At 38.5% G+C, this 14,537-nt stretch overlaps 1 protein-coding gene across 5 annotated transcripts in view; it reads left to right on the plus strand.

The window, feature by feature from the left end:
• Positions 1–8,613, plus strand: part of LOC107708251 (methylcytosine dioxygenase TET3-like) — a 52,485-nt gene extending 43,872 nt beyond the window's left edge. For all 5 annotated transcript variants that reach the window (XM_016512438.1, XM_016512435.1, XM_016512434.1 and 2 more), the window contains 5 exons: positions 551–701; positions 1,330–1,419; positions 1,675–1,812; positions 3,808–4,156; positions 4,597–8,613. In XM_016512438.1, coding sequence (XP_016367924.1) covers positions 551–701; positions 1,330–1,419; positions 1,675–1,812; positions 3,808–4,156; positions 4,597–6,305 — 2,437 coding nt within the window. In that variant the 3' untranslated portion in view covers positions 6,306–8,613. The remainder of the gene's footprint in view (positions 1–550; positions 702–1,329; positions 1,420–1,674; positions 1,813–3,807; positions 4,157–4,596) is intronic.
• The last annotated feature ends 5,924 nt before the right edge of the window (positions 8,614–14,537 follow it).

Genomic DNA, 14,537 nt, shown 5'->3' on the forward strand with positions numbered 1-14,537 from the left:
GATCATGTGACACTGAAGACTGGAGTAATGATGCTGAAAATTCTAAAAATAAATTAGATTTTAATGTATATTAAAATAGAAAAACATTATTTTACATCATAATAATATTTCACAATATTACATTTTTCCTGTTTTTTTTATCAAATAAATGCAGCCTTGATGAGCAGAAGAAACTCCTGTAAAAACATAAAAAATCGTTCTAATCCCAAACTTTTTGACAGCTTTTGATATGTTAAGTACATTATAACCAGGTTGCATTTTTAAGAGTTTTCAGTTATACTCAAATAATGAAATAATAGTTTGTGTAAGTCACATTTTTGACAAATATTGCAAAGGACCCACATCATATAAATTACATTTAATCACACACTTTACACAAATGTAATCATATGTGCTCCCTGTATGTATCTTTCGTAAGACTTATGAAAGCTCCCAATGCTTGTAGCTAATGTGTTGTTCTCACAAAGCATGATTTATAGTAAAAAAAAAAAAAAAAGCTTCAGAGGATGTCATCTATTGTAATTAAATTCATGGTGGATGCCTTTTGCAGTCGAACCTGTGCATGCCAAGGGAAGGACTCAGAAACCTGTGGAGCTTCCTTCTCTTTTGGCTGCTCCTGGAGCATGTACTTCAATGGATGCAAGTATGCTCGAAGCAAAACCCCTCGCAAATTCAGACTGCATGGAGAGCACCCCGAAGAGGTTAGTTTTACATAAAAATGTGTGGTTATTTTTTACAAGCCTAATAAAAATAACTAAGGTAGTTTTACATCACCCTTGCTTTGCTGTATTATAATTGTATTAAATTATATATAATAAAATATTTTTCAAATCGAAGTTTAAATATGTTCAAATATTCATGGGATAATTTACAACTACATTTCTCTTTAAATATAATTACACAGTGTGTGTTGCATTTCGTTTACTCACCAAAAAAGGTCTTAAATTTAGTATCAAATGCTACACTCAATTTACAATAAAAGCATTTGAAGCTGTTGCCAGTTGATTTTGAACTGGCAGATGAACTTGCACCTTGTTTATTAAATAACGTTTGGTCACGTATTACTATTATAAGACTTTTTGCTTAAAAGACTGTCCAGTTTTATGGAAGACACCATCTTTGATATTTTCTTTAGTCAGTGTCAGCTGGGAGAAATAAGGAAAGGGGAGTTGACCTCATGTATTCGTTTCACTCATATAAGCTGTGATATGTACAGGACAATTTTGAGTCACTGTTAGTAAGCCAATCCCAAACCCTGGCTGTGTGAACAATAGCCCTTTACTGTTCACGGTAGCCCAAGTAAACGCATTTTAAATTTTTTTCGTACAGGAGGACATTCTCAGGGATAACGTCCAAAACTTGGCCACACATGTGGCCCCTGTGTATAAGACGCTGGCTCCCCAGGCCTACAGTAACCAGGTTTGTTTTATTAGAAATGTCACACTACACTGAATGGTACACAGTTTATACCATTCATTAACATGAAACCAAACCGCTTTTCTGGTAATTGTGGACTTACAGGTTTGGTGGGGTTTCAGGTGATCAAGAAGTTTGTGATTTTAATGTTTCAGAACTTTATTTGTATACGGTGAATTATGCTATCAGGAAGTGTTACAGAAACTGAATTAATCATTTGTTTATTTAAAATAATTATTTAATTTTTCTGTTATTTAGTGTTTAAATGAGAAGATTGCTTCAGATTGTCGGTTGGGTTTGAAGGAAGGACGGCCGTTTTCAGGAGTCACTGCATGCATGGATTTCTGTGCCCATGCTCACAAAGACCAGCATAACCTCCACAATGGCTGCACTGTGGTATGTTAATTATCATTTGTGACCCTGGACCACAAAACCAGTCATAAGTGTCAATTTTTCAAAATTGAGATTTGTACATCATCTGAAAGCTGAATAAATAAACTTTCCATTGATGTATGGTTTGTTAGGATCGGACAATATTTGGCTGAGATACAACTATTTGAAAATCTGGAATCTGAGGGTGCAAAAAAAAAATCAAAATATTGAGAAAATCGCCTTTAAAGATGTCCAAATGAAGTTCTTAGCAATGCATATTACTAATCAAAAATTAAGTTTTGATATATTTACGGTAGGAAATTTACTAAATATCTTCATGGAACATGATCTTTACTTAATATCCTAATGATTTTTGGCATAAAAGAAAAATCAATAATTTTGACCCATACAATGTATTTTTGGCTATTGCTACAAATATGCCCCAGCGACTTACGACTGGTTTTGTGCTCCAGGGTCACATCTATGACTGTATGTATTTGTGTAAATAATGTGTGTAGGTTAGGCTTTTGCATCATACTTAATTTTAAAGTGCCCCTATTAGGGATTTTTGAAATTTTACCTTTCATGTAACACAGCTCTAAGTGAATGAAAACATCCTGCAAAGTTTTAAATTTGAAAGTGCACCATGTATAAAGTTATTGTCATTCAAAAGAAAAAGTCGACTCAGAGTCGAGCTTTTAAAACGAATCTCTAGCTGTTTCATGTTGACGTCAACATGAAACATTAGCATATTTATGCCCACCCACTTGTTGCACGCGCAGACCCGGGAAAACTTCTTCGTAAAATTCGTAAATTAATTAGACTGTCACGCGTATACGTCACAGTGCCGTAAACAATATTGACACTTACCATTGAGAAACGTCCTGCTCCAGTCATGTTTGCGCTTGACTTTCTGGTTCATCAACAACTCTGGACGCTTCCTCGTCAGACTCGGGCTCGAATTGATGAGGCTAAATTGAAGCCATGTTCTCTGTTCATAAACTGTATACACTTGATAAGCCGTAATCCAGTATTGTTGATGGGCGTTCCATTTCTGACATGCGCTGCATGCAGTAGACCAATCACAACAGACTGGGCCATCGGACCAATCACCGCAGATTAGCGGCACGCAAAGGAGGGGTTTTTAAAAATGAATCGTTGAACGAATCGTTTGGGGATAAAAAAATCTACTAAACTATAGGGAGCCCCTTTACTATAAGGTTACAATTAACAACAGAGCCCAAACTTCAATTCAATTACTATTTAATTTTTAACTATAATAATTAACACTTAAATAAAAAATTGTATGCAACCATGTTTTTAAATTAACTTCTAAATTATACAATTTATATTTGTTGTTGAAATATAATCATTTACAGAGTGGCTGTCATAACTTGTTTCATAAATGATTTATTTAAACATGCATTAAGACATCACTAACAGGTAAAGTAAAATATAATGAAGTATATTGTCTAATATTTGTAATAATGCTCTTCACTAGACTTCACTTCTCTAGCAACTTGACTTGCCTGAGATAAATGGAATGCTATGTGACATTTTGTTTACAAGCTGTTTTAATGATATCCTTACGCGGTAGAAACACCAATTGAGCGATTACGTGAGGGGTGAGATGTTCATTCATGTTTATTTTGCGTTAAAACTAGTAATAAAGAGGAAGGGATGATCGCACTCACTCGCGCTCTGCGCTGCCGTCAGAACTGAGGCGTTTATACAGTGATCTGACGTGCCACATCAAAGAGCGCCAAAACGGCATTTATTGTCTGAATTTCCTGAAAAAAAATAGAATGATTTGTTTGGTACATATGCGTACCGAACCGAAAGACCCGTACCGGAAATTTTCGGTACGAATACATGTACCATTACACCCCTATCCTGTACATATAAATGAAAAGGCTTCACTGGTCAAATTTAGATCTGTTTGTGTACCATAGGCAGTAGGGTATTTACCCTATATATGGAATTAGCTGGCTTTACACTGCCTAATTTTGTTACTTCCAGGTGTGCACTCTTACGAAAGAGGACAATCGCAGGGTGGGCACAATCCCAGAAGACGAGCAGCTGCATGTGCTTCCGCTCTACAAGATCTCTTCAACCGATGAATTCGGAAGTGAGGAGAACCAGCGTCTCAAAATGCAGACAGGAGCCATCCAGGTGCTCGCTAACTTCCGTCGACAGGTTAGAAAACTTCCAGAACCCGCTAAATCCTGCCGGCAGCGTCGGTTGGAGGCCAAAAAGGCTGCGTCGGAGAAGAAGAACAGGAAATTGCAACTTTCAGAAACCCCAGAGAAGACGGTCAAGATGGAGATGCACCACATGGAGTCACCCCACCCTCAGCAAGGCAATAAAGGTCAGTTGGGAAATATCAGTTTATCTCTATATTAGGGCTGAACGATTTTGGAAAATAATCTAATTGCGATTTTTTTTACCAATATTGCGATTGCGATTTATATGCATAAACCAGCTCATGTAAACTTCTAAAAGGGAGTTAAATTAATGACTGGTTGTTTAAAGTAAAGGACTACTAATTTGCCTGAAGTTGGGAGCATTTTAGAGATGTGCTCTTTGGACTTTGTAGTGTCATTATTTAAATGTAGAAGAAGAAAACTAAACATATATATTTATATTTACATACAGAAGATTTTCGGTACGAATACGTGTATCTTTACACCCCTAAAATGTAATTTACCATCCCCATTGAAGGTGTTGAACTTGAGCTCTAACCTTATGAAATTGACACTCAAAATGCACATTTACTACATATTTTTTTCTTCTTTGTCTGTTATCTAGCTATTCCAAAACAGGAGGTGAAACCAACCATCAAAAAAGAGCCTGTCGACCGCTTCCAGCCCTTCAATGGAGCCATACGTGGCTACCCAGCACTAGGGAACGGCAAGACACCCTCTGATCCCCGCAGCATGAACAGTTCGTTCTCATATCCTGGTAACTATGCAAGAGGTCGCATCCCAACCAACGGCCAACCTCCTGCGCAGAGCCCCATCAATGGCTTTCACCCCAACCTCCAAGAAATACGCTATGGTTATTACAACTACCCTCCCAGTGCACTTTTTCCTCCTGAGCTCTTGGGATATGATAATGGAGCCTGGCCCAAAGCTGGAGAAGCCTCTGCTGCACCATTTGACCAGAAGCCAGATGTTCAGTGTCTCCAAGCCAAGCTGGCACAGGCCTATCCCAGCCGCCCTCAGCAACAAATGGCTGATGTATCCATTCAAGGGTTCCCACACCCTTCCGAGGTTTCCCAATCTCCTGTTCCACCCAGTCGTACTCCATCCCTGGAGCAGACACACCGCTCTACGCCCATAATCAAGCAGGAGCCCATGGATGTGCCACTGTATGATGGCAGATCCGATGGGCAAGCTCAAAGCTGCCCCTCCTCTCCCAGTACCACACCAAAACCCGAAGGCTGGCCTGGGCACAAACCAAACGGTAGCCTTATCCCTAAAGGCTGGGATGGAAATATCAGACCTGGTCCGACCAATTCGCCTTTCACTCCGGACAAGCAGAGGTTCCACCAGCAACATGAACACCCTCAGTATCTACAGCAGCAACAATGGAATTCATATTCCTGCCCTAACACTCCAATACCATCCCCTTCCCCATCTTCGTCCCCATCCCTGAAAGCAGGTCCATCACCTGCACCTTCTCCACACCCGTCCACCCCAAGACAGTGGGGTAGCCCTTCCCCTAGTCCCCAACCTAAAGCATGGGGTCCTTACGGACCCATATGTTACGGCGCTGGTGGCATAAGGCAAGGCAGTCCTGCTGGTGCTTTCCCCGATAAAATGCTCTCCCAAGCAGGTGAGAATTGTGGCTCTGCACCTTTGGGACTCCAAGAGAAAGCCTGGAAATCTGGTGGCGGATTGGCAGCAGGGAACACACCATCTCCAGCTCCTGAGGGACGCTTGTTTCCCGACTCGCTGCAAAAGTCAGATAATCAGGCGTGTTGGGACAGCGAGGCAGAGACCCAGAGCGAACGTGACCCCAAGGAGGAAGACATGTGGTCAGACAGCGAACACAACTTCTTGGATCCCAATATTGGCGGAGTAGCAGTGGCCCCCGCTCACGGCTCAATCCTGATCGAATGCGCCCGGCGGGAGCTTCATGCCACCACGCCACTCAAAAAGCCTGACCGCTCACACCCGAGCCGCATATCCCTGGTCTTCTACCAGCACAAGAACCTGAACCAGCCCTGCCACGGTCTGGCTTTGTGGGAGTCCAAGATGAAACTCCTAGCCGAGCGAGCGCGACAGCGGCAACAAGAAGCAGCTCTTTTGGGTCTCTCAGAGGAAGACATTAAGGCCTATGGGAAAAAACGCAAGTGGGTGGCAGGATCAGCGAGCCCGTCCCCTGGACAAACCAAGGACAAACGAGAGGGTGTGGTGACACGGATGGCGCCCACACAGCATACCACCACCATGGTCACAGTTTCACCCTACCCATCCACACACCTCACTGGTCCTTACAGTCGATTCGTGTGAACTCTTGTAGACTGTCGCCCCCTGGAGCCAGAGATGGGAATAGAAATGCTAAGCTGGCTCCTTTACCATTTGCTTCCCCTCTTCTAGCTCCAACAGCTCTCTCAGGCCACCACAAGGGAGGGAGAGTAGAGGACGGGGCACTTTTTTCACTTTTTCTTTTCTTTTACCTCAAATTTTGGCAGCAGTTTGGGAACTCCCCAAACGGACATGCTGTCTATGGTGCTCTTGCTCTCTCCAACGTGGGAGGAATTTCCATAGCTACCCCTCCTTAAGTGAATTTGATGATCCTAATTATTATTGCTCTATTATCAATATTATTACAATTGCTATTGTTACTGTCAACGTTGATATTACAGGTATTGTTATTATTATATTATGAAGATGACTATTTTTTATTTTAATGTTATTGTTTTTTCATCATTGTTATTAATATTATGATTTCTTTCTGCCCTCTCTTGACTAAGAGGGACCTCCTTTCTTCATTCTTGCTTGTTCATTATGAACACGAGAACAAGCTAATCAGCATTTTTGTTGCGCTTTTTGCCTCTCCCACCCCCACCAACCTCTCTATATTGATGAAGCGCCTTCACATCATTGCAAGTCACATTTCTGTGACTTCATTAAGGCATCTTTGTGCTAGTCACTGAACACGTGACCAAGAAAGAGAGGATCAGACAGCAGCTTGGGCCTTTCTGTTTGGTGCCACTCTGATGAAATCTGTAAAGTTTCTCATCCCTTCAAATGGTGCTTATTTTCAGTCTCAAGTGTCTCTAACTTTGCCCTCACAATATGGAGGCAGGTGCTGGACCTGGGTGCTTTTTAGCAGCAGATGTCAGTCTTGGTTCAGCCTTCTATTGTGTCACCTGATTGGTGCTGACTCATTTGCCTGCAGTTTCATTGGCCATTATTCACTGTCCATTTTACATGTTCAGACTAAGGTGCTGATAGTGCTAGCAAAAATCCACCTTAATCGAACCGCCCTAAAGAGCTGCAGATAACCCACCGTGGGTCTTAAGCATACGATTTCCACAATCCAGACTCGGCTCAAACAGGGATTTCCAAAATCATCAGCCAATTTTTATTGGCTTGAAAATCTGCTTGATTCACCCTAGATGTGTTCAGATTGACTGTAGAGTGTAGAGACTTGGAGCTGCAGTAGGTAAGAAATTATGGCTTTTTTTAAAATAATGACTTGCTACAAAATTGCCATTACAGATGAGTATCTATAGATTTGTAACATCAGTGTATCTGGTTGGTTTTAGACGCGCAGTGTAAAAGCTAGAGGGCGACATGCCTAACTGGTTCCCTTAGATGCCAGTTCTTGTTTTTATGTAACACGACTGGCCCTTTGTAAACTGAACACGTCTTCCATGTCCTGATTTATCTGTAGTTACTCATTTGTGATGATGATGATTTTATTAGGAGTCTGATATTTTCTTACCTGCTGCTGGTTACACCCACCAGCCTAACGGACAGAGCACATTTCTCGGAGTTGGTGCTACTATGAGCCTTTATGCTCCTGTAAAGTTGCCCCTCTCGTTACAAGCAGCCCTCTTCTCTCTCTTTGCCCAGAGAGATCACCTATACCTGGAATTCATGGTGCTGAATGGAATGCATACGGTTTCAGCTCAGTAGTTTGTGCAGGTGCATGCATAACTACATAATGCACGTGTGTGTGTGCGTGTGTGTATGGATTCCTAAACTGGTTAGAATGTATGTGAATGCCTGTCTGTGAGCTACATACAGAGAGCAATGCAGGGCTGCTGCTGGTTTACACAGGGCTGTAAGGTGCTTGACACTCACAGAGGAGATCCTGGTGCTCATTAAGTGGTTCTAACGCTCTTTACCTCATGTTGTACAGACACTGGTCCCAGTCACAACATGCTACAAACACAGCGGCGCTACAGACTGCAGGCTTGCTGCCTACATCCACATTCGTACCTACTTTTTTATTCTTATTTATTATATGATGATGATTATTGTTATTGTGATTGCTGTCATTTTATTTTTATGATGATTTTTTTTGTTTGTTCATTTTAGAGAAAGTGTAAATACTGAAGAGAGGATTTTATAAAAGCACTTTTAATCTTGATTTTAATGAGGAAAAAAAATAAGAACGGATTATTGACAACTTGAAACCTAGTTTTTGTTTTAATGGAATTTTATTGGGAGAGATAGAAATGTAAATAGTTAAATATTTAGGTAAGATTATTTAACTGGTGAGGGATGATGGCCTAATCATGAATGATTCCTGAATTTTTAGTCTTCAGTTGTCTGTATGTCAAGCCGTCAACAACAGACCACAAAGCAGGGTGTTTTGTCGGTCTACTCAAGATACTGCTGTCCTTTCTTTCGTGAGTACTGTACTTACACCAATACCTCTGTACTACCATTGTCACCGGCTTCCTTCCCCTGCATCTGATCCACATCTAGAAACCATAAACTTGGAAGAAAGAAACCAATGTGAACTTGCTGAATAATACAGTTCGCAAGGATTCAGGACTTGCTTTTTCTGTTTTTTAATGAAAGGGCGTGAAAGTACATCACTTTAACATGAAAAAAAAATTGGCCATAGAACCGAAAAGATTATCAGGTGTAAACTTGCAGTTTGAAATGTGACCGCTTTCAGTTCAAAACCCTCGGTAGATCATGTAATGCTTATTATTTTTGTTTATTTGATTAAATATCGTGTGGGGGGAGTCTTACAGAGCTCTTGAGTCTGCACTGACATTATATTATCTAGATTGTCACTTGTTCTTGTAGATGTGAGATATACCCCTGAAGTTTAAAACGCTGAGTTTCGAGACTGTTCGGTGCGGTTTTATTCACCCTAAATGGCTTTTGAACCATGGTGCTACCCCATAGAGTTCACTGTGGAAAAGACTCTTGGCAAACACTGTTGCTACAGTTCTTTGGGCTCTTAAATTGATATGTGAACTAGATTTGAGAGGAAACCTATATGGTGCTGATCATTTTTAAATCTTTGTATGTAGTTATTTCTGAAACAACATTTCTGATTATCGCGATTTAAAAAAAAAAAAGCACTCCAACTGATCCAGTTTCCATTTTTAGCCATCACCCTAAATAATTGAAATGGTACTTGAAGAGCATGAAGGCAGGTAGAGGAATAGGTACTCTCATGCTTTTGATGTGAATAGACTGTTAATTCAATATTCTGGTGCTACCTGAACTGCCCAGAGAAACCTTTTTACCCATTCTGATAGCTACATTTTGTCATGATATTGGATATTCTCATTCTTTTTTCTTTACTCGCATCTACCTTTTGGCCACGGTGTTACACAAACACACACAAACACAACACTCTCACATACACACACTACTCTGCCCCTCTATCAGCACTCACTGTTAACAGTATCAGTCATGCCCAGTTTTAAACATCAAAAGGACAGAATGTCTAAAGAAGAAAAAAAAAAGAAAGAAAGAAAAAACTGGCAGCTACATTCCTTTATGAGTTAAAGATTGTTCTTGGTTCTATTTTTCATGTTGAGTATGCAGTATGTAAAAAGTGTTATCTTTTGTTTGGTCTCTCTCCTTGTAGCTGTATGGTGTATCATGTGAATACATAGTGTATGTGGTAAAAGCCACAATACTGTTTTATGTTCTAAACTAAGAAAAAAATTAAAAGAAAAAATATCAAGGAAGTTTGTGGTAGCGTTGACTCATTTATTGAACCTACTTGCTGCCAAATTGCCAATCTTGACTTAATTCTCTTGATCACAGAAGACTCTACGAATTTGTTTTGCATGAGACATTAATTGTAAGACTAACAGTCAGTTTTAACGTGAAATGTCTGAAAGCCTATCAAGGACTGCTTCATTTTTTTATTGATTTATTTTTCGTTTTAGAAATAGCAACGAGGTGTATTTTGCTACAAGTCCACAGGATGGCAACAGAGTTCCATCAACATGTGTGCTCAGCTCTATGTAAGTACATCTGTGTGTACACACATCCCAATATTGCGGGTCATTTTATTAGGTTGTCTCAGTTAAAATGATTATATGATGTCTTTCCTGGAATAAAAACTACATATAGATTATTAAAGCTGTATAAAACAATTAGATCTAATAATTTTCACGCTCATTAAAATTCCTGATTTTTATTATTTTTTTTTATCTAATGATTTGCCTACAAACGTTTATTTTAAAACTAGTGTGACACTTGCCCACAGCCTCATGGTTATTTTTTTTTTTTTTTAAACCAAAGTCTGACTGTACCATGTCATAAACTACAGAGCATCTGTCAACCACTATAAGTCAATCAACTTTTACACAAATTTAGCTCTAAATTCGAACCCATAAAAACTTTAAACAGCAGAGAGAAATATCAGACATCCTAAAAAAATTTTTTTTTTCTTTTGTCGTCGTCTTTGAGATTTCTCGAGGTGAGCTTTTCGTTCCATCAGAGCCAGAGTTTCTGTTAGAGTCTTTTAGACAGCGTCCTGAGTAAAGGTTTCATTCAAGAATAAAATATCACAAGCCACAGACAACTACCGGTTAATTTCTCAACACCTAATTGTAGTTTAGCTCTGCATTATATTATTCTGTCAGGAGGCCTTTGCCTATACTGTGTATCACTGTGTACACCTTTGATGTAACAAGCTTATAGTCACAAATTTATAGAGAACAAAACAGCCTATTATTATTATTATTATACTACAGATACATATGTGTGTTATAAACTAAATTGTGGCAAGGTGCTAGGTCGGTCCTTATACGAAGTATACACGGACCGTCACTTAAGGGGTTAAAGCATAATCTATGTTTTTACCCATGAACAAAAATACGAAAAATCCAGCTAAATTTTTTCCGTTTCTTAAAATGAAAATCAAACCGTTTCTCATTTCTCTCTATTTCTTCTTAAGAAGAGAATCAAATGTCCAGAAGGTACACGGAGCGTGCTACTGCTAATACTGAAATAAAAACATTTTGCATGTGAACTTTGACGAGGTGAGATGAGTGATTGTGGCTCAGTAAGAGGGAATGATTTTCATGTTATGTGTCAAACATCACATCTGAATATTTTTCAGCTGAAGTCTGTTTTCTCACTAACAGAACGCTTTAGCCAAGGTTGCTGTGAAGAAAGTTTTTATTTTACAAGTGCAAAATTTTCCCTCCGAAGTGTAAAAACTGGCATATTAAAATTACAGTACAGTTATGCATTGTTCAGCGGCTTCTGCATTTTTCAGCGGAATAATGCATTCAATAAGGTAACGCTGATTCTGACAGATAAAATGCTTGCTTTCAAAAAAGATAAGTTATTAACCTTTGACTAATGAAATATGAAGGCAATTAAAAATGAGATGGAAAAACGAAGGGCATGTTTCTCTGGTATTCAGAAATAGAGAATATATAAGTAGACAAATCCCAAGGCAACTGCAAAAAAGATGATGAAACTGTTTAGAGCTGCGTGCGGGTGGTAAAGGATGACAGAAACTTGTTGCAGCTAAATTATGATATGATTGCTGCTGTTGGAATAATAAAATGTAATTTACTCACTAGCAAATTATTAATTGAGTACCCCTAGATATTGACAAACATTCAGAATATAAGAATACATTAAAAAACCATCTAAATTTGCCCATTACACACGTCAAAAGAAAGTGAGAGAAACAGAAGGTCAATCGAGTTTATGTCCAGGGATATGAATAGCTGTCATCTATGAAAACGCTCAATATCTTTTCAGACCAAACTGAACATGCTGTTGGCTTCAGGAGAACCTTTGATCGTATATTCATATCATGAGCTGAGACCATCTATATAAATGCTTCACTATGTAAATGCATGAACTCAGATCCTTTACATGATCCTTTACAAGTCTTGACTTGAACTTGAACATCCTTTCATATCATCTGCTCAGCAGTGTACATTTACAATTTCCATATCTGAGATTCATGTTTCATGCAACAGTGAGAACAGTGTATGTATACACACACACACACACACACACACACACACACACTCACTCACTCACATATATATATATATATATATATATATATATATAGAATATATATATATATATATATATATATATATATATCTTTTGTAAAATAAATAAATACTTTTATTCAGCAAGGATGTGCTAAATTGATACAAAGTGATAGTAAAGACTTCTATTGCTACAAAAGATTTCTAACCTGATCTAGATCGGATTCCTCCCATTTCATATACTGTGTGTCTGTGGTTCAGCACTCTTGCTTAGAAAATCTGTCTCTTTCTGACCACAATTATTGGTTGTTTACACTGCAAAACTGGAAATTACTGACAAGAGAGCGAGTGCCTTCCAAAAACCCAGAATAATGACCAGCACCAGGAATAAAAGCCCAAAGGAAATGGGGCTATTTGTCATTTTTACCACGCTTTCTGAATAGCAGACCAGAATTCAGCTTCTTCAGGTCGAGAATTTAGCATGGGACTACTCATCTAAAACACTGAAATGGCATTTAATTGGATATTAATAATGTTTATGCTTTGAAAGGCTTCTCGGTGCATTCAGTGTGTGATGTTGCTGTGTACTATTTACTCAAATTTTATGTAAAGCGATCGTAGCACACTTTTAAGCAATGCAGTTATAAAATAATGTAATCATAAAATCTGAAGTGTTAGTGCTAATTAGTGTACTTAAGTAGCACAGTTGGGAAAATGTACTTATAACTATTACATTACTAATATATTTTAAATAAAATCAATTTAATTTAAATTTAGAATAACTATATAAAAGTGTACTAACATTGAGCTAGTTTTTAAATCATTCGAAGCACACTTTTAAGAAATAGACTAATAAAAGTCCTCTGTATATTTTTGCGGTAGTATACTTTAATTCAACGTACTTAAAATTAATTTAAATCTCAGCGGTATTTAGTATACTTTTGCAGTTGCACTGAAGTGCTACTGAAGTAGAAATATACTTTTAATTAGTGTATAACTTTTACAATTTTATTTAGAACAAAAATAAGAATGTGCTACAAATGTGCTTGCTTGAATTTATTTAGTGCATTCAAGTACATATTATTTTTACCTGGGTATCATCATATTCATGTCAGGCATCAGATATAGGGCCCTAATAAAACTATTTTGCATGTCCAATGTCCAAACTGTACGTTTGGTAATTTGAACAAGCAAGTCACTATTATTGTTCTAGCGCTTTGTACAATACAGACTGTTTCATAGTAATAAACAGGAAAACAACAGAATGTCTAATTAGATTTTGTCTCATGTTTGCAGAAACAGTATTGTATAAAGAGCTGTCGAAATAAAGGTGACTTAGACACTGGACATGCAAAAGAGTTTCATTAGGGCCCTAAATCTGTTGCCTGGCATGAATGTGATGATAATACTTGACAAATAATATAGTTTAGACTTTTCTGAACACATATGTTTACTGCTAATTCAACCAGAAGTCTAGTCGAGCTCTGTGTGAACTAACATGCATGCCGTGTGCTCTTTCACATCCAAATAACCCACATGGCAAGAGCTCTCTCTCTGTCTGCTTTTAGGTGCATTTTGATTAATCTATGTACTCTATTCTTCAGTGATTTTTGGGGGTCCCTGGCATTGCATTTTGGGAGCTCTTATCTGACATCTTCAAGTGGGGTCATGCAGGGATGGATTTAGTGAATTGGGGCCCCCAGGCAAAATATAGGAATGGGGCCCTATACAGTTGCACACATGTTCCTATAGATCAACCTTGAGGTTCCTTTTTTGTTGTGATGCTTGCTGCTGCACAATGGTGCCCCATAGTTGTGTCCAATGTTTCTACATTTTTCATGTACATGTTATAATGGCTTTCTCTCATGTTGTAGACCACGAAATAGCAACTGATGTACAGTTGAGATACAGGTTTTCACAAAAACAAAATAAATGACAAAATAACAAACCTCACAATTGAGCGTTTAAACCAACGGTGAGTCAGAAGTATAAATTATTATATTAATTTAAAACGGGGTTATGTGGGTGGATTTTCGCATTGGTCTGAACAAAAACTACAGACTGGATAATTGAAAATGAACATTCATTCTCTGCCAGCAGGAGGCGCTTTTGGAACGTCAGAAATATAGAATGAGAAAAGTGTGAAAAAATATAGACCAAATGATCAGTGAGAGCAGAACGAATGTGTCACACGTTTTAAACTCAACAAAATGGAAATATAGCCTATATTGACGAGGAAAGTCCACTGATGAGTTACCAGCGTGAGCGTGTGTGCAAAGGCTGT

This window comes from Sinocyclocheilus rhinocerous, unplaced genomic scaffold (assembly GCF_001515625.1).
Source record: "Sinocyclocheilus rhinocerous isolate Xijiao unplaced genomic scaffold, SAMN03320098_v1.1 scaffold1436, whole genome shotgun sequence".
Lineage (NCBI taxonomy): Eukaryota > Metazoa > Chordata > Actinopteri > Cypriniformes > Cyprinidae > Sinocyclocheilus > Sinocyclocheilus rhinocerous.